We start from the raw sequence: 20,562 nt of genomic DNA on the forward strand, positions 1-20,562 counted from the left end.
AATTGCCGCATTTGGAGTGAAGAGCAACCAGAAGCCGTTCAAGAACTGCCCATGCATCCCGAAAAATGCACTGTTTGGTGTGGTTTGTACGCTGGTGGAATCATTGGACCGTATTTTTTCAAAGATGCTGTTGGACGCAACGTTACGGTGAATGGCGATCGCTATCGTTCGATGCTAACAAACTTTTTGTTGCCAAAAATGGAAGAACTGAACTTGGTTGACATGTGGTTTCAACAAGATGGCGCTACATGCCACACAGCTCGCGATTCTATGGCCATTTTGAGGGAAAACTTCGGAGAACAATTCATCTCAAGAAATGGACCGGTAAGTTGGCCACCAAGATCATGCGATTTGACGCCTTTAGACTATTTTTTGTGGGGCTACGTCAAGTCTAAAGTCTACAGAAATAAGCCAGCAACTATTCCAGCTTTGGAAGACAACATTTCCGAAGAAATTCGGGCTATTCCGGCCGAAATGCTCGAAAAAGTTGCCCAAAATTGGACTTTCCGAATGGACCACCTAAGACGCAGCCGCGGTCAACATTTAAATGAAATTATCTTCAAAAAGTAAATGTCATGGACCAATCTAACGTTTCAAATAAAGAACCGATGAGATTTTGCAAATTTTATGCGTTTTTTCTTTTAAAAAAAGTTATCAAGCTCTTAACAAATCACCCTTTAAATGGAAATTCTAATTGAAGGTGAGTACTAGCTAAAAATTAATTGAATCAAATATTTGACTTGAATATGGGCTTGCTTTTGAGTTTCTGAACACACAATTCAAAAATTTTGATTTTTTTGTCTCGCTTTTCTTTATTTATTTGAACCTAACGTAACTTGTTATTAAATTACTAAGAGGAAATACTTTTTAATGGAAATTCCTGTACAGTAAATATAAGTCGTAAGTCTTGCTGTGCAGGAGAAATAAATAAATAAATAAATATAAATTCACTATCGAGGGTTGGTATGCTAAGTTTAGACGTACTGAAGAGCACCAAAGAAATCATACAAAAAATCTCAAAACGATTATGATTGATCATCAACTGTACGTTTACATCATTAACAATTATTTGCTTATGAGAAGGCTCTATGCAAAGTGGGTGCAGCCGGAATTCATTTTTAACCAAAACCAACGGCGAGTTTATGGGGAACAGTGTTTAGAGATTTAGAGATTAAGCGTAATAAAGTCGATATTCATTCGAAATGATTGTATAAAGTTAACCCTCTCCAAAGCGTGGAAAAACGCAACTATAAGCTGGTAAGTTTATAGAATCTGTAATTTTAGAAGCGCGTGGAAAAACTTTCATTGAAATCCTTAAAAATGCATAGCTCCATACCAAAAAACAGTGGTAAAAATCAATGAATTGAAGACAATACACTGCTTTATTTACACACAAAGAAAATTTGATTAAAATTGAGCCTACGATAATTTTTCATTGATACAACCAAACATTTTCATTAAGACAAATATTTCGATGTTTAACAGAAAATTTGTTATAATTATAAAAAAATTTCGTTATATTTACTGACACATTTCGTTACTATAAGGGCTGTTTTCTTTTAGCACTGGATACCCTAAGCCGTGAAGGACTATAAGAAAACAGAGTACTCGTTTATCCAGGACATCTCCAAAAATATGCAACACTGTCATCAGCTGTTTAACCCTAGACAGCTTATCTACGCCTGAGAGACGTATGCGTTTTTTAGTCTTTCGCTCTCCCTCATGAAAATGAGTACCAAAAATGTTATTTTTTTGTAACACAATAAATAAAACTTTGGTCAAAAACATTTTTAAATGATAAGGATTCGTATATAGAATCGGTGTAAGTACAAAAATGTTAAACAAAAATCCACAAATGTTGTCCACATGATAACAAACTATGATACGTCCCACAGACGTATGTTTAGCTTATCCGTGACTTTCAGTGGGATAAGCTTTCTAGGGTTAAAAACAATCACAGAAGTGAAATCTTGCATTTTTAATGTATGAAATGCTCCATTTTCATTTTTTCACGATTACTTTTCTTTAATAATCCATTTTAAGGAATACAAACTTTGTGAAAGTTTGCTTTGGGCTTTTACGCATCAAGTTATAATAAAATTTGCAACAAATACGTATAATTTCATGCATTTTTCTTACTGATTTAGTTTTCACTTTAGCGATTTTAGCGGCTAAACTCGAACTTAATACCCACCTAAAAAGAAAAATGTGTTGTTTATGGTGGGGACTTTTCAACTAACCACTTATATACATGGGGCTACATCTATTCAATTAAAAATTGATACAGATATTTTGCGAATATTAAAAACATTAGAATAATCACTGCTAGAAAGAAAATTAATATTCAATTCATATGCTACTAATATCCGTGTTTTTCTATTATTGTAAAATAGCTGGAACTATTTAAAATACTTTATTTTGAATGTTTAATAAATTACATTTGTTGGACGTTTTTATTAAATTTGTTCTTTATGGTTCCTTAGGAATCGTTGTTCCTTTCTCTTTTGTTTTTTTTTTTTTTTATTTTTTGGATTTAACATTGTACATAAGGTAACATAACATATAAATTGTTATAATAATTTAAAGGCACACATTACATTAGTTTAGAGTTTAATTTTAATCATATTTATGTATATACCACAAAAAAAAAACTTACTTTAGCATTTTCTATATATATTGTATATAAAAAAAAAAAACAAAATATTAAGAATAAACAAAAGATAATAAAATATAAAAGATTTGAGACGCAATGATTATTCGATTTTCCTTTTATTTTAGAATGCCCTTTTTCATTGCCTCTGTGTGTGTGTGTTTTGTACACTTCTACAAAAATATATCCTCTTGGCAATGTGGGAAAAGCAAGCAATTGTATTGTGGGTTATAATAAAATAACGGAATACAAAAAGTTTTCCTTAAAATTAAAAGCTCACAGTTTCATTACAATAAATTTACATATACATTTACTTTCTAGTATATATATAAGTATACAGAGACAAAGGCCCGTAAATGATTTACATACATACATTTTTTGTTTATCTTAGTCTTTTCAAATTGGCATGACTTAAGTAATGGCAAGATCTAGAAATACATATAAAATTAGGTGCAATATTTTGTGACGAAAAACGGGTAGAAGACTTGTAAGTTTATTCCATTTTCTGTTTTAGCGCATCCTCGTGGGCCTGTAAGGAAATAAAAGACAAGTATAATTAATAAAAACATTTTAAGAGAAAGGTGTATACAAATGCATTTCAATGGAAGTGAATTTAATGCAATTAAATACTTGCGAATCATACAAATGTCTTTAATATAATTTAATATTGTTGTAATAATGGCCGAAACAGCAGTAATATGTATACCGTTAGCATTGGATCTAATGGACCCTACTGTTTACAAATTGTATATAGATTCATTTTTAAATTTTGGAATTTTCGACTTATCGAGTTTTGCAAAGGACGACTTTTCAACATTTTGAATATTAAAAAAAGAATAAAGTCAGCTTTAAGATCTTTTTTTATTGAATTCTTACGGTTACAAATAACCTTACAGACTATTTTAATTTACATCTGTACAATTTGTTTTACTGCAAATTCGGTGTATCAATTTGATTTAGATAAAGGATGATTTTACGTTTTAGTGAATACCTATTTTCAGAGAGATCTATCAGACGATACAAATTATTAAAATCCAAGCACATGCGTCGCAGTGGGTCATTATTAGCATAATCTCTTTGATAAAATTGTAAATTTAACAGATTAAAGTGTCTCATTGGCCTTGCAGGAACATTAAAGTTAACACGGCTTAAAATGAATTCAGAACTAATGTTTCCATTCAAAATATTGGATACAAATGTAATGTTCAACATTCTCCTGCGGCTTTTAAGTGTTGGAAGCATGATCAAATTTAGTTTATATTCATAAGTAATGTTTTGTAATTCCATCCACGATTGCGAAGGAAAAACAACAGAAATTGTTTTTGCACAGATTCAATTCTATTACAATGAATTGCATATGTCGGGTTCCAATTAATTTAACCATATTTCAACGTACTACGGACAAGTGAAATGTATAGTTGTTTAGTGACTTCGGGATCATTAAATTCTTTACTCCACCTTTTCATAAATCCAAGGGAACTAAAAGCTTTATTGACCATCATAAGTATATGAGGTCTAAAATTCAGTTTACGATCCAGCAGTATACCAAGATCAAGGAATGAATCAACATTTACAAGTTCACAATCATGTAGATGGTAACATACTGATATCTTCTGAGATCTATAAAAAGACATATCTTTACATTTCAAGACATTTAGTTGCATTAGATTGACATCACACCAAGAACAATTATTATGATCCATCTGAAGCTGATCCATAGGATCACTGTATGAACGAAAAACTTTTACATCATCGGCATACATAGAAATAAATTATATTTTATTACAATTTTGTGTGATGCAGGATTTTAGGTCTATTTATTGACTTTTGTATCACTTTGTACGATAATAAATGAAATAAATGAAATGAAATAAATGAGTTCTCAATAACAAGAGGTATATCATTAATAAAGAGATTAACAAGAATAGGGCCGAGATGGCTGCCCTGCGGAACCCCTGATCTGACAATTATCTGTTCAGAAAGGATATCACCCAGTTGTACTTTCTGTACCCGGTCTGACAAATAAGAACTGATCCAATTTAGTAGTTCACCAATGTGGTATCACAATGGACTGAATATTCTAAGTGAGCCTGATACTTCGGGCTGCCACCTAATCTAACCTAACCTAACCTAACCTAACATAACCTAATTTAGTAGATTAGGACAAAATACAATTTTATCAAGTTTATACAAAAGAAGTTTATGGTTTACCTTATCAAACGCCTTACTAAAGTCTGTATATATAACATCAGTCTGTTTTCCTTCTCTGAAAGCTTCATTAACAAGAGTAGTTAACTCCAAAATATTTGTAGCAGTAGACCGGGACTTCCGAAATCCATGTTGCGCATCTGAATAAACTGATGAAACTTGGTAAGATATGACATCAGCCAATAATTTTTCCACAAGTTTAGGTATAGCACTTAACTTTGCAATGCCTCTATATATATAAAACCTAATCTAAGGGACATATTAAAAATTTCGGTAAGAGGTTTCTTAAGACTGTCAGCACAATATTTTAAAATATTCTGTGGAATTTTTACAAAATTTTACAAAATTTAGAATGTGAGAGAAAATAAATCCGTATATAGAAAAAAGTCTGCTAAAAGCAGCAGCCGATGTCTGTTGTTATGTTTTTGTACTTCAGGTTCTAACGAACAACAAATTATAAAGTTTTTAGGTTATAAACTTTTGCCCAAAGCATATTTAAGAACCAAAAGTAGTTTTTGGTATATTTTTGCACCGTAATATACTTACAAGCTCCTAAATGAGATCAGCAAATAATTTATTAGCTGTTATGTCCAATTTGATAAATATTCAGATTTTTGGGGAAATACTATAGATATTTATAAAATATTATTTTAATTGTGTTAGGAAATCTCCTAAGTTGATTTTTTGTGTAACCGAGTTTCAAAAATAACAGACAATGTTTGCTATTTCAGCAAACTGTGACGGCTTTCCCTATTTCAGCAGACTTTTTGCTGCTTTACTTTTCTGCTGTTTCTACTAACAAATTTCTTTGGGTGTATAAGTGAACAAATAAGTTATATACGAATACAAAAAAAATGCGATAAATCGTCCATAGAAATTGGCCAAATAGAAATAAGAAATAGAATAGCCATATTATAAACAAATATACACTGGAACGATAGCTTTCAAAAACCGTTTGCCAAAAATTCTGCCCCCCGTTTATTGGGATTTCCAAACACATTTTGTAAAATCATTTTTTACCATCGGATTAAGGGCTACCTATCTTTCATCTATAAATCTGGATGTCTATATTTTTTCACTTGCACTTGGAGGGGTGCCTCCACTTTTTCTAGGTCGTTTTTTAGGATTTCCAAACATATTTTGCTATATCAGTTTTTACCACTGGATAGAGGACTAAAGATCTATCTATCAAATAGAGAAGATTAAATAAAACTAACTATAGCAAAATGTTTTTTTTTTTTTCAAATATAGGTTGCGCTGATTATTTTATTTTCTTTCCTTCAAATAATTTAGAAGAGACTACTTTTCAAAAAGTAAACTTTTCCAATCTACGAGAAATACAATCAGCTCACTGGTATTTAAGAGATGAAACAATAGTACTGCTAATAAAAGGTTGTTCCCATAAAAATATGTGTATCACAGTTCTCTTCAAAGTTGAACTGTGCCTATTTTCAAAAATATAAAAAGTCGACTTCTACTTAAGCAATCGCGAGTCTATTTCTATGAGATCCTCATGAAATTTGTAACTGGACAAGTTTTAAAAGGGGCATTAACATTTTGGAAGACTATTTCTCATTATACAGAAAAAATATCTCCAAAAATTTTCCAATTAAAATATTAAGTGAATATTAAAAAATATTCAATTAGAAATTCAATTGATTCAACAACTTTTTTAACTGAAACAATATAAATCACAAAAATTAATCATTTTTTTTAATTGGAGCAATTAATTTTTTTAATTGACTTTGACTTAATTTTTTTAATTGACTATTATATCTGTGATTGAAGACATTTCAATTAAAAATTAATTGGATCAATTAATTTCGTGATTGAAGATAAAAAATATTTTTTTCTGTGTATGTTAAATTCTAGTTTACCTTTTGCGCTATTTTCAACAAATTCTCATAGGTCGTCTTTCCTGTTTGTTTCACCATACCCTGGAATACATTCTTTTCACTTTCCGTCAATAGTTCATACGGTGAACCAAATTCGACCACTTGACCTGCATCCATTACTAAAACCTTATCGGAATCCATAACAGTATGTAATCGATGGGCTATTGTTAGGACGGTACAATGTTGGAATTTATAACGTATGGTCGTTTGTATAAGACCATCTGTTTGTGGATCCACATTGGCAGTGGCTTCATCCATTACTAGTATACGATTTTCACGTAAAATTGCACGTGCTAAACACACTAATTGACGTTGACCCACACTGAAATTGGCTCCACCTTCGGATATTTTTGTTTGCAAGCCATTTGGTAAATCGGAGACGACTTCTTTAAGTTGGACCTGTGAAAAATAGAAAATGCGAAACGTGTTATTACATAAATGAAAACACTAGAGGTTATTGAAAGCTATATATTAAGAAAATCATTTGCTGTTCTTGATATTTGGAGAAGATACCAAAATCCATTGTTCTCTTCATGTCGACCTCATCTATATGGACAGTAAAGTAGTGCACTTTCCCAAGAGATTGGCCCTCTCTGGTATTCGTTGATGGAAATCTTTTTCAGACCATAGAGTTACAGGCGTTATTGCGGTAGTCTCTTTGCAAACTATGTAATCTGGTATTAGAGGAGAATGTGCATGTTTTATACCATAGGCACATACAATATCAGAGTAAGCACAGCCACTGCACAATTCTTCAAGTTACCATAGTGTTTTACCAGCTCTGAATATTAAAATCCAACTTGATTATTTACCCTTTTTTCTAAAATTTTATATAGCTAGAGTATACTGCCTACAACCAGAGTATATCGGTTAATCACTAACCGCTTTCCATTCAATCCGCGAGACTTGAAGGTCTAAAAGCCAGAAAAAGTATTCTGCTACATTTGCTAGGTCCAAGCTTACCGATGAGCCTTTTGATATTACCATCATTAGGCAAGAAAATCATTCATTTCCGTTTCGGAACTTTTAGGTATCATAATAGACCTCCAAATGGTGGGAGAGAGTCTAACAGCTTCCTAGAAATGTATTTCCAATCACCTCCACCAAGAGCTTTCCGATATTATAATAAATCTCAAAGTGATGGGAGAGAGCCTAATATCCTCCTAATTTTAAAGTCTCAGACTTGTTTTCTCAACTGCAGAATGGAGCCTTGATTTGAGGAGCACTCTCAATTCGACATCAGAAATTTAGACAACTTCTCGTGTCTACCTCTATCAAAGCGTTGTAGAACTCTTGCCAACTTCACATTTACTCTACAGCAATTTCTCCAGGTATTTGTATATAGCCACTTACCTCTTCCAGTGCCTTCCACAATTTATGATCTGTATATTCATCGAATGGATCTAAATTATAACGCATTGTTCCCGAGAATAGTACTGGCTCCTGGGGTATTATCGAAATTTTACTACGTAAATCATGTAGACCCATTGTTTTGGTATCACGTGAATCGATAATTATCGAGCCATCGGTATAGGACAAACGGAAGAGAGCATTTATTAGAGATGATTTACCAGCTCCCGTACGACCTACAATACCAACTTTTTCACGTGGCTTTATCACAATACTCAAAGATTTCAGAACATAATCTGATTTGGGATCAGGGAAGTAGCGTAGACTTAATTCATCAAAAATTATTTTGCCTTCTTCGGGCCATGTTTTTGGTGGTTTTCTATCGGCGGGCGATTCCAATTCACCCTCTGGTTCAATATCATCGTACTCCACAACACGTTCCACAGCAGTCATTGTGTTCTCCAATTCGGCTGATTGTCTCATACCCCATTGGACCATTCCAGTCATACCCATAGCCTGGGTAATAGCTAGACCCACATCTCCACCATTTTCAGGAGAAAATATGAAGAAACTCAAGGTGATTATTGCTATGAAGATGACACAAAAACAGTCCAACCAATAGCCAAAGGCACGTGAGGTACAAATGAAAAGGAAAAATGCAGAACTATGCATATCCTGATAATTATCAAACTCCTTGATTAAAACACGCTGGGCTCCAAATGCTCTGATTGTCGAAAGGCCGGTTAAGGAGGCACCCAAATGCGAATAGATGGGAGATCGAGCTGCAAAACAAAATATTCCATAGATTATAAAGTCACAATTAATAGCATACAAAATTCTTACTTATGGCTTCCAAACGTTTAACATTCCTGGATGTTTTCAAATAAAACGTGCGTAGATTGTAAAACACGATAGCCAACAGGGAGGTTGGTAACAAATACAATGGATTAACCACAGATATCACAGCAACAATGCCAAATAGAGAAAGGAAAATTTGAATGACATCCATCATCACAGAGGGTAGAATTTCATCTACTTGACCCATATCCTTAGAGAATCGATTAAGTATACGGCCGGAGGGATTTGTATTGAAAAAGTACATGGTTGCCCGTGTTATACCCCTAAACATGGAATTATGTAAATTCTGAGAGGCTCTCATGGCCACATTGAAGAAGAGAAAACTTCTGGTAACCGTTACAATAATTGTGGCCACTGTTATCGTGGTAAATATGTAGATGTCCAACATTTCTGGATCCACATGAATGCCATATTGTTCCAATAATTTGGAAAATTCCGATTCAAGATGATGTGAAGACGTCGACATATCAAAAGGATCAGAGGTAGTGTTGTTGCTGGTATGGTTAAGCGAAGATACTTCATACACTTTACGTTCAGCTTCCACAGATCCCTTTTTATTAACCCTGTAAAATATAGAAAAAAACACATAAAAATTTGTTCACACTAAGTTTAGCCAATAAATGACGTGGGCGGCCAGTATGGGAGATACTGGGTGTGCGAGAGCACACGTCCCACCCGTCCTGGCACGGACGATTCGACAATTTCTTCAGGAATTGTAGACGCTAAGTCCGTCAGTCCGTCCGGAATCAATATATAAGTCGTATGTTCGTGCCTGGACGGGTGGGAGGTGTGCTCCCGCACTCCCAGTACCTCTCATACTGGCCACCCACGTCATTCTAATACTCACCAATATGAGAGAAAGTAATCACCACATGAAGCCAATCCCTGAGACAATATGCAAAATAGTACCATGACAAAAAACATGAAAAATCCTCCTCCAGCTTTGAAATATTTCTTATAGAGATCCAAACCGATTTTTCCCTCCTCCTGAGTCTCTTCCACTTGTGGTGGTGTTTCATCCAATGTAGAGTCAGCCACAGAGCTTATTGAGGCTTCACTATTTTGCCTATCAATGATGCGACTACCCGATCTAGATCTTGTTTTTGTCTCCATGGATTCTTCACGCTCTGGATCGGCCAACATTTGTGCAAAATCATGACCACTTTCACGCAGGGATTCATAAGAGCCAACGGCACTAACACGACCCTTGTCCATAATGACTATCTGATCGGCAGATTGTAAAAATTGTAGCTGATGTGTAACCAAAACCACAATATTATCACGTAGAAAACCGCGCATGCATTGATCGAATAGATGGCGACCCACATGTGTGTCCACTGCACTTAAAGGATCATCCAGTAGGTATATCGAAGTTTTCCTGTATACAGCTCTGGCTAAACTAATACGAGCCTTTTGACCACCCGATAGGGAGGCACCTCTCTCTCCAACAACAGTTTTATCGCCATAAGGCAGTAGTTCAAAATCTCGTTCCAGAGCACATTTCTTCACCACTGAATTGTAGCGTCTTCTATCGAAAGGCTGGCCAAAAAGAATATTCTGTCTTACAGTTCCTGTGAATAACCAAGGTTCTTGCGAGGCATAGGAAAATGTGCCATTTACTTTAATCGAACCACATTCGGGTTTTAATTCGCCCAATATACTTTGTATTAGACTGAAATTAAAATAGAAAAAGTAAAAAATTGAATTGAATTGAATAATCAGACAAAAATTGAAGGAATCATCTGCAATTTAAAGTGTTTATCGGCCAGTTTGCCATTATAATCAAATTCACTTTCCGGATATGGTTCAACAATATTGGGTGTCAGATGCTGGAACCGATCGATAGGCCCACGGTTGCCACGTAGGTGGTATTACTATACTCTTGGAACCTTGTGAGGCCCGAGGCGTTCAGAGTCAGTTAATACTCCCTAATGTTTAGATTAACTTAACCTTCTCAATAGAACTTCCATGGAAGTAAAAAAGTATAAATCCCCCGTTGTGGTAAAAATTTTAATTTGATTTTCATTTTTTTCCATCAGACATCAGAGATGTTTCGTAATATTGAAGATATTTGAATTAAATTACAACTCACAAAAAACATCTGTGTTTTATTCCGATGGCAGCGAGCCGAACTAAACAAAAATATTAAAGAATAAATAAAAAGAACGAAACGTTACGATCTCCTAGTAACGTTTCGTTCTTTGGCTACCAAGAAATGACAAATTTCGTTCGATTTCAAGTCGTATAACTCGTATAAACTCTAAGAGCGCATAGATGACTGCAGACATATTCAAAGAATGGTTTTTTATTTTTTTTTTATTTATATTTATTGTGAAAATAACCAAGCCTTTAGGCCAATACAAAATGGTTATAAAAAAGACTACAAAAGTAACTTTAAAAATCTAAAAATTTGACAAAAATAACAAAATAAAAATTGGAATAAAAACTAACAGTAATAAATTATAAAGGTTAAGAATAAAGAATAACTAAATATACACTTTTTTATAAATTAGAAAAAAAAAATGAGATAAAAAAACTATTTTAGTGATTTAGTGATTTAGTTGGTTTCAACATTGTTTCTTTTGCTTTTACAGAATTTTTGCTATTTATATGCCACCGAACGTTGCACCCCTAATTCACATCTCACAGCCACAGTTGCCACTTGAGCCATAAATAATGTACCAAAATCTGGAGAACATTTTCGAAATTTTATTTTTATAAATTTTATTTATATAAAAAATTTTATCAAAATTTTATTTCTATCGAAAATGTTGTCAAAATTGTATTTCTTTAGAAAATTTTGTCAAAACTTTATTTCTACAAAAAATTTTGACAAAATTTTATTACTCTACAAAATTTTGTTAGAATTTTATTTCCATAGAAAATTTTGTCAAAATTTTATTTCTATAGAAAATTTTGTCAAAATTTTTTTTCTATAAAAGATTTAGTCAAAATTTTATTTCAATAGAAAATTTTGACAAAATTTTATTTCTATAGAAAATTTTGACAAAATTTTATTTCTACAGAAATCTTTCTCCAAATTTTATTTCTATAGAAAATTTTGTCAAATGTTTTTTCTATAGAAAATTTTGATAAAATTTTATTTCTATAGAAATTTGTGTAGTTTTGGAATCCGTATATGGCTTTGCAGCTTGGATTCGCCAAGAGAAAATAAATAAATAAATAAAATTTTGACAAAATTGTATTTCTATAGAAAATTTTGTCAAAATTTTATTTCTATAGAAATCTATGTCCAATTTTTTTTCTATAGATAATTTTGTCAAAATTTTATTTCTATTGAAAATTCTGTCAAATTTTTCCCAAAGCTTTATTTCTATAGAAAATTTTTTCAAATTTTTATTTCTATAGAAAATGTTACAAATTTTATTTCTATAGATAATTTTTTTTTCAAATTTTACTTCTATAGAAAATTCTGTCAAATTTTTCCCAAAGCTTTAATAACAATTCTACCGATCTACCAAACAGTAAAAAAATCTAACATTTTTTGTAGAATTCTACAAACTGAAGCAACCGCACTTCGGTGCCATATAACGAATGGACAAAAGTTGAAGGAGGCATTGTAGGTTAGGTTAGGTTAGGTTAGGTGGCAGCCCGATGTATCAGGCTCACTTAGACTATTCAGTCCATTGTGATACCACATTGGTGAACTTCTCTCTTATCACTGAGTGCTGCCCGATTCCATGTTAAGCTCAATGACAAGGGACCTCCTTTTTATTAGCCGAGTCCGAACGGCGTTCCACATTGCAGTGAAACCACTTAGAGAAGCTTTGATACAAGGGTTAGATAATACAAATAGCAAAATATCAGTCATTTGGGAACGATTGTATATCACTCTTTGAAATTTTGCATGGTTAGAGCCGAGTTACAGGTGAAAATTTCATTTTTTTTCTTTTTTGTTTTTCTTGGTTTTATTTTGAGGACATGTAACAAATTCATTTCTTTTATTGATTTTGGTATTTGTATTTGTTAATATTCAATTCAAAAAATAAAATTTTATTAATTTTGAAAAAGTTACGTTATTTTTGCAAAAGGAACAAATTTATTAAATTAAAAATTTTTCAAAATTTTAATTTGCTCAAATTTATTTATTTTTTTTTTTTGTTTTAGTTCCAAAACCACCACCAATATCTACACAAAATATTTAACTTGACAGAAATCGGACCATTCTTTCTTGTACACCATCCACATAATTTTACCCCATCTTCGACAAAACAAGCTTAAAATTCAAATATTTTTAAAAATATTTCTGGTCAATTGTACCAAAATTTTATTTTTGTATTCAAAGCTCGATATTATAGACTACTAAAAACAGAAATTAGAATAAAAACCGGAGCACATATTATTTTGCCGCTTTCGACCCAAATGAACTTTGTTTGGCCTGAAAGAAAGGACATCAACAACAAAAGATCTAAAATTTCGTCATCGGTCCATAATTAAATATAGCCCCCATATATACCGATCCCCAGATTTGACCTCCGGAGCCTCGTGGATGAGGAAAGTATATGGTCTCTAACAATCAAGCAGGAATTGGTCCATATCGGTCAATAACATGGTGTAAGTATATGGTATCTAACAACTATGCAAAAATTGGTTCACATCGTTCCATAATTCTATATAACCCCCATATAAACCGATCCCCAGATTTGACCTCCGGAGCAACTTGGAAGAGCAAAATTCACCCGATCCGGTTGAAATTTGGTACGTGGTGTTAGTATACGGTCTCAAACACCCATGCAAAAATTGGTCCATATCGGTCAATAATTCTATGTAGCCCCCATTTAAACCGATCCCCAGATTTGACCTCCGGAGCTCTTGGAGGAGCAAAATTCTTCCGATCCGGTTGAAATTTGGTACGTTGTGAAATTTGGTACATTGCGCTAGTATATGGCCACTAACAACCATGCCAAACTTGGTCCATATCGGTATATAGTTATATAGCCGATTTCCAAAAAAAATCTACTGGCTGAACTTACGGCCGTATATTTGTTTTTTTTTTTTTGTGTAAAATGTATTTCCTCAGAAAGGAAAACTTTTCTATGCGTAATAATAGTTACCTTGATTTTCCTGATCCAACTGTGCCTATTATTGCCACTAGCGTGCCTGGTTGTACCCGCAGATTAACATCATCCAATGTGTATTCGGTAGCACTTGGATCCCATTTAGCTTTAACTTTGCTAATAATGATGCCAGCTTCCGAAAGTGTAGCATGACCATTTGAGACCAAGGGCTGTTTCTCGGCATCATCTTCTTCCATAATCCTGTCATCCTGCTTGATCACAGTCGACTGATTGCTACCATCGTAATTGATATAATCGACAGATTTATCCACAACATCAGTCTCTTCATACAGCATAAAATTTTGAATACGTTTAATGGACACCAGTGTTTCAGCCAATTGAGAAATACCTACGAGGAAAAACCATATATAGGGATAACAAGAGATCCATAGATGTATTGCTCTTACCTTGAGGGAAAAATACTGTCATAGTTGTCCTTAGAATATTATAATAAGCTGTTATCACAAAGGCTATCTCAGCCGTTAGGGTTTTACTCAGCAACACAAAGCCCACCAAGCTTAGGAAAATCGACACGCGAGTTAGGAACATAATGAATGATAGCAGAATGCCTCTTATATAGGAAGAATGGCGAATGCTATTGATTTCCTTTTTGCGAGCATAGGCCACAATCTTTCCAAAAGGATATTCCCAAGCATACATTTTGATTACTTGTATTCCTGAGATAATTTCGTTCATCATGCGAACACGTTCGTCAGTCCGTAAGGCGGTGCGCAGACGCAAAACAGAGGTCTTTTTCCCCAACCATCCTTGTAGAGGTATGAACATCATCATGAAGGCTACTCCAAATACTGCAGCAATACCGATCTATCGAGGGAAAAAGTTATTATCAATGGTGTGTTTCATCATTATTCTTATAAAGTGCCACTTACCTTTGCATACATCAGATATGTTATTAGACATGTCTCCATGGGTCCGACCCATAAATAATGGATGAATATGGTAGCCAAATCCAAACGGCCCACATCATTCGAGATCAAATTGACCACCTGACCAGCAGTGGTACTACCCAAAGCAGTTTTACTTAACCTCAGTGATTTCCGATAGATCATACTGCACATAGCCACCCGTATCTTCATGCCCACATGCATAGTGCCCAGCATGTAGGGATGTGTAAACATCACATTGAAAGCGCTGCACAATATAACACCAGCCGCATAAAGATAAGCTGTCTCTATCTTGTTTTCACCATTCGAGTAGTAAGCTATCAGACCCATGAGAAAGAGTGGTTGTGCCGTTCTGCAAGTATGAAGGATAGGAGGATAAAGATAAGAAACGCAGGCACTTTAGAATAAAATGTCGTAGTTTTGTAACGCTTAACCGCTGCATTCTGTATGGAAAAGATTAATCATAATTTTTTCAGAGGAAACTTTTGCCAGAGAAAATGCATAGGAAGTACATATTATTGATTAACTGTTGGGAAGTTTTTTATCCTAAGCGTGGGAAACTGAAATGCTTTGTTGGATATCGTATGTTAATGACCTATGCATTTAAAAAGGACTCATTGTCTTCATATTGGAATATATGTACATTCTCACTGACACTCCATACACAAAACAAAATTATTTCCTCAGAAACGAAATGTTAAACCAACGAAGTTTTCTCTTATTGGCAAAATTGTCTCTGTAAATGCAAATAAATATTTGTTTATGGTGCCAATTGCTACGTTTGTCCCCAATGCACAAGATGCCTATAGAACTCATATTTTACTGTAAGTAATAGTGCTAAGGACATTTTAACAATTAGCATTAATACATATACATAAATTTTAATGATGAATTCTATACGCAACATATAATTCTTTCTTCCCAAACAAAATTTTAGACCAACAAAAATTTTTTGGAATTTTCTTTTCGTGGAAAAAGTTTGTTTGTTCGCATATTGTAGATGCGAGAAACTTGGACGTGTTTTACAGTATGTAAAAACAAAGCTTTGTTGCGGGTAATAGAAAAACGTGGAGATACAAAAATTTATATCCTAACATTGTTTAACATATAATAGGTTAGGTTAGGTTAAAGTGGCAGCCCGATTAAGATTCAGGCTCACTTAGACTATTCAGTCCATTGTGATACCACATTAACTAAAAGTACCTATTACATATGGGCACTTCTAGTTTTAACCGCTGAACCTTCTTGATTATTTTTCTTTGTTGAACCAACCAGATTGTTCCAAAAATATTAGCAGACTGCTTAAGTTAACGTTTTCCAGATCCGCCAGTAATCTGAAGATATATGCTCCTAAAAGTTGCTTGCGCTTTACACAAAATGCAGGACACTCACACAAGAGGTGTTTAATTGATTCTTTTTCCTCCGCATCATGACAGCTCATACAATAGTCATTATACTTCGCGCCAATAGTTTTTGCAAAACCTCCTATAAGGCAGCGACCCGTTATAGCAGATATCAGGAGTGATACCTGACGTCTCGAGAACATTAGCATATCTAGTGTGCGGTTTAAGTTGAAATGGGGCCATATTTGCTTGGTGTCGTTACAACCCTTGCAATTCTCCCATCGAACATTTGCCATCATAACAGCCTTCTCACGCAGCATGAGCTTGCAGGTAGCTACACACAAAAAATTTTTTTCTGATTCAATCACGAAATTAATTGATCCAATTAATTTTTAATTGAAATGTCTTCAATCACAGAAATGATAGTATCAATTAAAAAATTAATTGAAGGTCAATTAAAATGTTAATTGATCCAATTAAAAAATTAATTGATACTATTATTTTTGTGATTGATTTTTGTTTCAATTAAAACATTTGTTGAATCAATTAAATTTTTAATTGAATATTTTTTAAAACTCAATTAAAATTTTAATTGGAAAAATTTTCGTGAAATTTTTTTGTGTGTAGGGGCATACCAACAAATTCTAGTTCCCCTGGAATATGTAAGGTAGTCCCTAGCCTTGCCAACTCATCCGCTTCGCAGTTCCCCGGTATGTTCCTATGGCCAGGCACCCATATTAGGTGAATATTGTACTGCTCAGCCATCTCATTGAGAGATTTGCGGCAATCGATGGCCGTTTTCGAGTTGAGGAACACAGAGTCCAAGGATTTTATTGCAGGTTGACTGTCTGAGTATATATTAATGCCCACATTTTTTGGAACATTACTTCTCAGCCAATTCGCCACCTCTCTTATTGCTAATATTTCAGCCTGAAAAACACTACAGTGATTAGGTAATCTTTTCGCTATTTGAAGTTCCAAATCATTAGAATATACTCCGAAACCCACTTGTCCATCCAATTTGGAGCCATCAGTGTAGAAATCTATATATTCTTTATTCCCCGGGGTCTGTGTGCACCACGCCTCACTGTTGGGGATAAGAGTCTCAAACTTTTTGTCGAAAAGTGGACTCGCCAAAGTGTAATCCACTACGTTAGGCACATCTGACATTATTTTGAGGACACAACTGTGACCGTAACCTTTTTCCGACCACAGCGATAGTTCGCGCAACCGCACAGCCGTTGTTGCAGCTGACTGTTTGGCCAAAATGTCTAAAGGCAATAGATGCAGCATGACATTAAGGGAATTTGTTCCTGTCTTGCTGAATGCGCCTGAAATACACAAACACGCCATACGCTGAACTTTATCTAAACCAGTCGGTTTCTGAAGTGCCGGCCACCAGACTACAACACCATATAGCATTATAGGTCTAACCACTGCCGTGTATAGCCAATGCACAATTTTTGGTTTTAGTCCCCACTTTTTTCCTATTGCCTTTTTGCACGAGTACAAAGCTACAGTTGCCTTCCTCGCCCTTTCTTCAATATTAAGCTTAAAGTTCAGCTTCCTGTCCAAAATAACGCCAAGGTATTTTGCACAATCACCAAAGGGAATTTCAATAGCCCCTAAGGAAATAGGCCTAACCGTGGGAGTTTTGCGATCTTTGCAGTACATGACTAATTCTGTCTTTGCAGGATTTACCCCAAGACCATTGTCTTTCTCCCATTGTTCAGTCATCCGGAGGGCCCTCTGAATAATATCTCTGATTGTGGATGGGAATTTTCCCCTGACTGCCAGAGCTACATCATCTGCGTATGCCACCACTTTTATCCTTTCTTTTTCTAGAGTAACCAGAAGGCTATTTAAAGCAACATTCCAAAGAAGAGGTGATAGAACTCCTCCTTGGGGAGTGCCTCTGTTCACATACTTTTGTATGTTTGCTTGTCCTAGTGTGGCTGAAATACGTCTCTTCATTAGCAGTTCGTCTAACAGCCTGAGTATACATGGATCAACATTCAGAGTTGTCAGTCCATTTAATATCGAGCTCGGATGGACATTATTGAACGCCCCTTCGATGTCTAGAAACGCAACGATTGTGTATTCTTTGACAGATAGTGAGCTTTCAATAAAGCTGACTAGTTCATGTAGTGCGGTCTCAGTAGACCTGCCCTTCGAGTATGCATGCTGTCGTTTCGAGAACAAACTTGAATCGATGCTAGTTCTAAGATAAATATCTATCATCCTCTCCAGAGTCTTAAGTAGGAATGAGGATAAGCTGATTGGTCGGAAATCCTTCGCCCTCGAGTGAGAGGCTTTTCCCGCTTTAGGTATGAAAACGACTTTTGTTTCCCTCCACTTTCCTGGGATATATGATAAGTTGATACATCCTTTATATATCACCGACAACCAGGGGATAATTTTGTCAGTTACAGCTTGTAACTCCGCCGGAGTAATTCCATCAGGTCCAGGGGATTTGAATGGTCCAAAGCTATTTAGCGCCCATCTTATTCTAGTTTCCGATACAATTTCCTCGACAGGAAACGACCGCTGAGCAACTGTGGCACCGCCAGTACATGGTTCAACCGTCTGATTTCCAGGAAAATGTGTGTCCAATAGTACCTCCAGCGTCTCCTCACTGGACGTTCTCCAATTGCCCTCCGATGTTTTAATGAAACCTGGAGCGGAGTTGGTGGATGCTAGAACCTTCCGTATTCTGGAAGCCTCGGACGTATTCTCAATACTGCTGCAGTAAGCATTCCAAGAGTTATGCTGAGCCTTTCTCAGTTCTCGCTTGTATCCTCTCAGATTCTTCTTGTAAGCATCCCAGTCCTCAGGGGCTCTGGTGGACTTTGCCTTGTTAAAGAGCTTCCTGCAGGATTTCCTCATATTACTTAATTCCGTAGACCACCATGGTGGTCGATGTCTCCCCCTTGGCTTTCCTCTAGGGCATGCAGCTTTCAGTGAGATGTTGAAGGCCTTAGTAATCCGCTCCATATAATACATTTTTAGTAAAAACAAGTATATACAGCAGGAAGTTCGGCCGGGCCGAATCTTAAATACCCACCACCATGAATCAAATATAAGTTTCCGCCGAAAACTCTTAGTCGTAGCGGGTTACTTGATAATGTATAGAATTTCAGGGGGTTTGATGACAGATATTCTCCTAAGCAGATCAATTCTATACCCTCAAGAAGTGAAATCGGTCTATAAAGGGTGATACGGTCAAAATTTGGTCAATATAAACTTGACGTATTTCTTTCAATTTTGCATTTAAAAACCTGAACACCCCTCATTTTGAAGGTGTGTGTGTAGAATGTTGCTCCTATTTTGATTTTGGAATTCAGTCTTCAGTTGTCAAAATGCCGTCCAAGCAAGAAGAGCAGCGTATCAAAATTTTGCTCGCGCATCGCGAAAATCCGAGCTACTCGCACGCAAAGCTGGCAAAATCGCTAAAAGTTGCCAAATCAACCGTTACAAATGTAATTAAAGTATTTGGGGAACGTTTGTCGACAGCCAGGAAGTCTGGATCGGGGGGAATCGAAAACCGGAAGCCGCTGAGACGACAAAGAGAGTTGCCGGTAGTTTCAAGCGAAACCCTAATCTCTCTCCGAGATGCCGCAAATAAGCTGGGTGTATCGTCTACAACCGTGCATCGAGCCAAAAAACGAGCCGGACTATCGACTTACAAGAAGGTAGCGACTCCAAATCGCGATGATAAACAAAATACGTCGGCCAAAGCGCGATCCCGGAGGCTGTACACGACGATGCTGACGAAGTTTGACTGCGTGGTAATGGACGACGAAACCTACGTCAAAGCCGACTACAAGCAGCTTCCGGGACAGGAGTTTTATACGGCAAAAGGAAGGGGAAAGGTAGCAGATATTTTCAAGCACATAAAACTGTCAAAGTTCGCAAAGAAGCCACAGGTACAGATTGGCAAGCCATCTGTACCTGTGGCTTGAAAAGCAGCATTTTCATAGCTTCCGGGACTGTCAACCAAGAAATTTACGTGAAAGAGTGTTTGAATAAACGTCTGCTGCCTTTCCTGAAGAAACACGGTTGTTCCGTACTGTTTTGGCCGGATTTGGCATCTTGCCATTACGGTAAAAAGGCCATGGAGTGGTACGCCGCCAACAACGTGCAGGTGGTTCCCAAGGACAAGAACCCTCCCAACACGCCAGAGCTTCGCCCAATTCAGAAATACCGGGCTATTGTCAAGCGGAACCTAAAGAAGACCAAAAAACTGCTAAGGACGAGCAGCAGTTCAAGGCAAAC

At 35.5% G+C, this 20,562-nt stretch overlaps 1 protein-coding gene across 1 annotated transcript in view; it reads right to left on the bottom strand.

The window, feature by feature from the left end:
- Positions 1-2,371: 2,371 nt before the first annotated feature.
- Positions 2,372-20,562, bottom strand: part of LOC142221203 (putative multidrug resistance-associated protein lethal(2)03659) — a 108,359-nt gene continuing 90,168 nt past the window's right edge. Inside the window, exons 5-12 of the mRNA XM_075290817.1 lie at positions 14,930-15,296; positions 14,447-14,864; positions 14,037-14,388; positions 9,809-10,633; positions 8,947-9,524; positions 8,107-8,885; positions 6,736-7,152; positions 2,372-3,179 (exon numbers count right to left, since the gene is read on the bottom strand). Coding sequence (XP_075146932.1) covers positions 3,144-3,179; positions 6,736-7,152; positions 8,107-8,885; positions 8,947-9,524; positions 9,809-10,633; positions 14,037-14,388; positions 14,447-14,864; positions 14,930-15,296 — 3,772 coding nt within the window. The 3' untranslated portion in view covers positions 2,372-3,143. The remainder of the gene's footprint in view (positions 3,180-6,735; positions 7,153-8,106; positions 8,886-8,946; positions 9,525-9,808; positions 10,634-14,036; positions 14,389-14,446; positions 14,865-14,929; positions 15,297-20,562) is intronic.

This window comes from Haematobia irritans, chromosome 1, assembly GCF_050003625.1.
Source record: "Haematobia irritans isolate KBUSLIRL chromosome 1, ASM5000362v1, whole genome shotgun sequence".
NCBI classification, from domain to species: Eukaryota; Metazoa; Arthropoda; class Insecta; order Diptera; family Muscidae; genus Haematobia; species Haematobia irritans.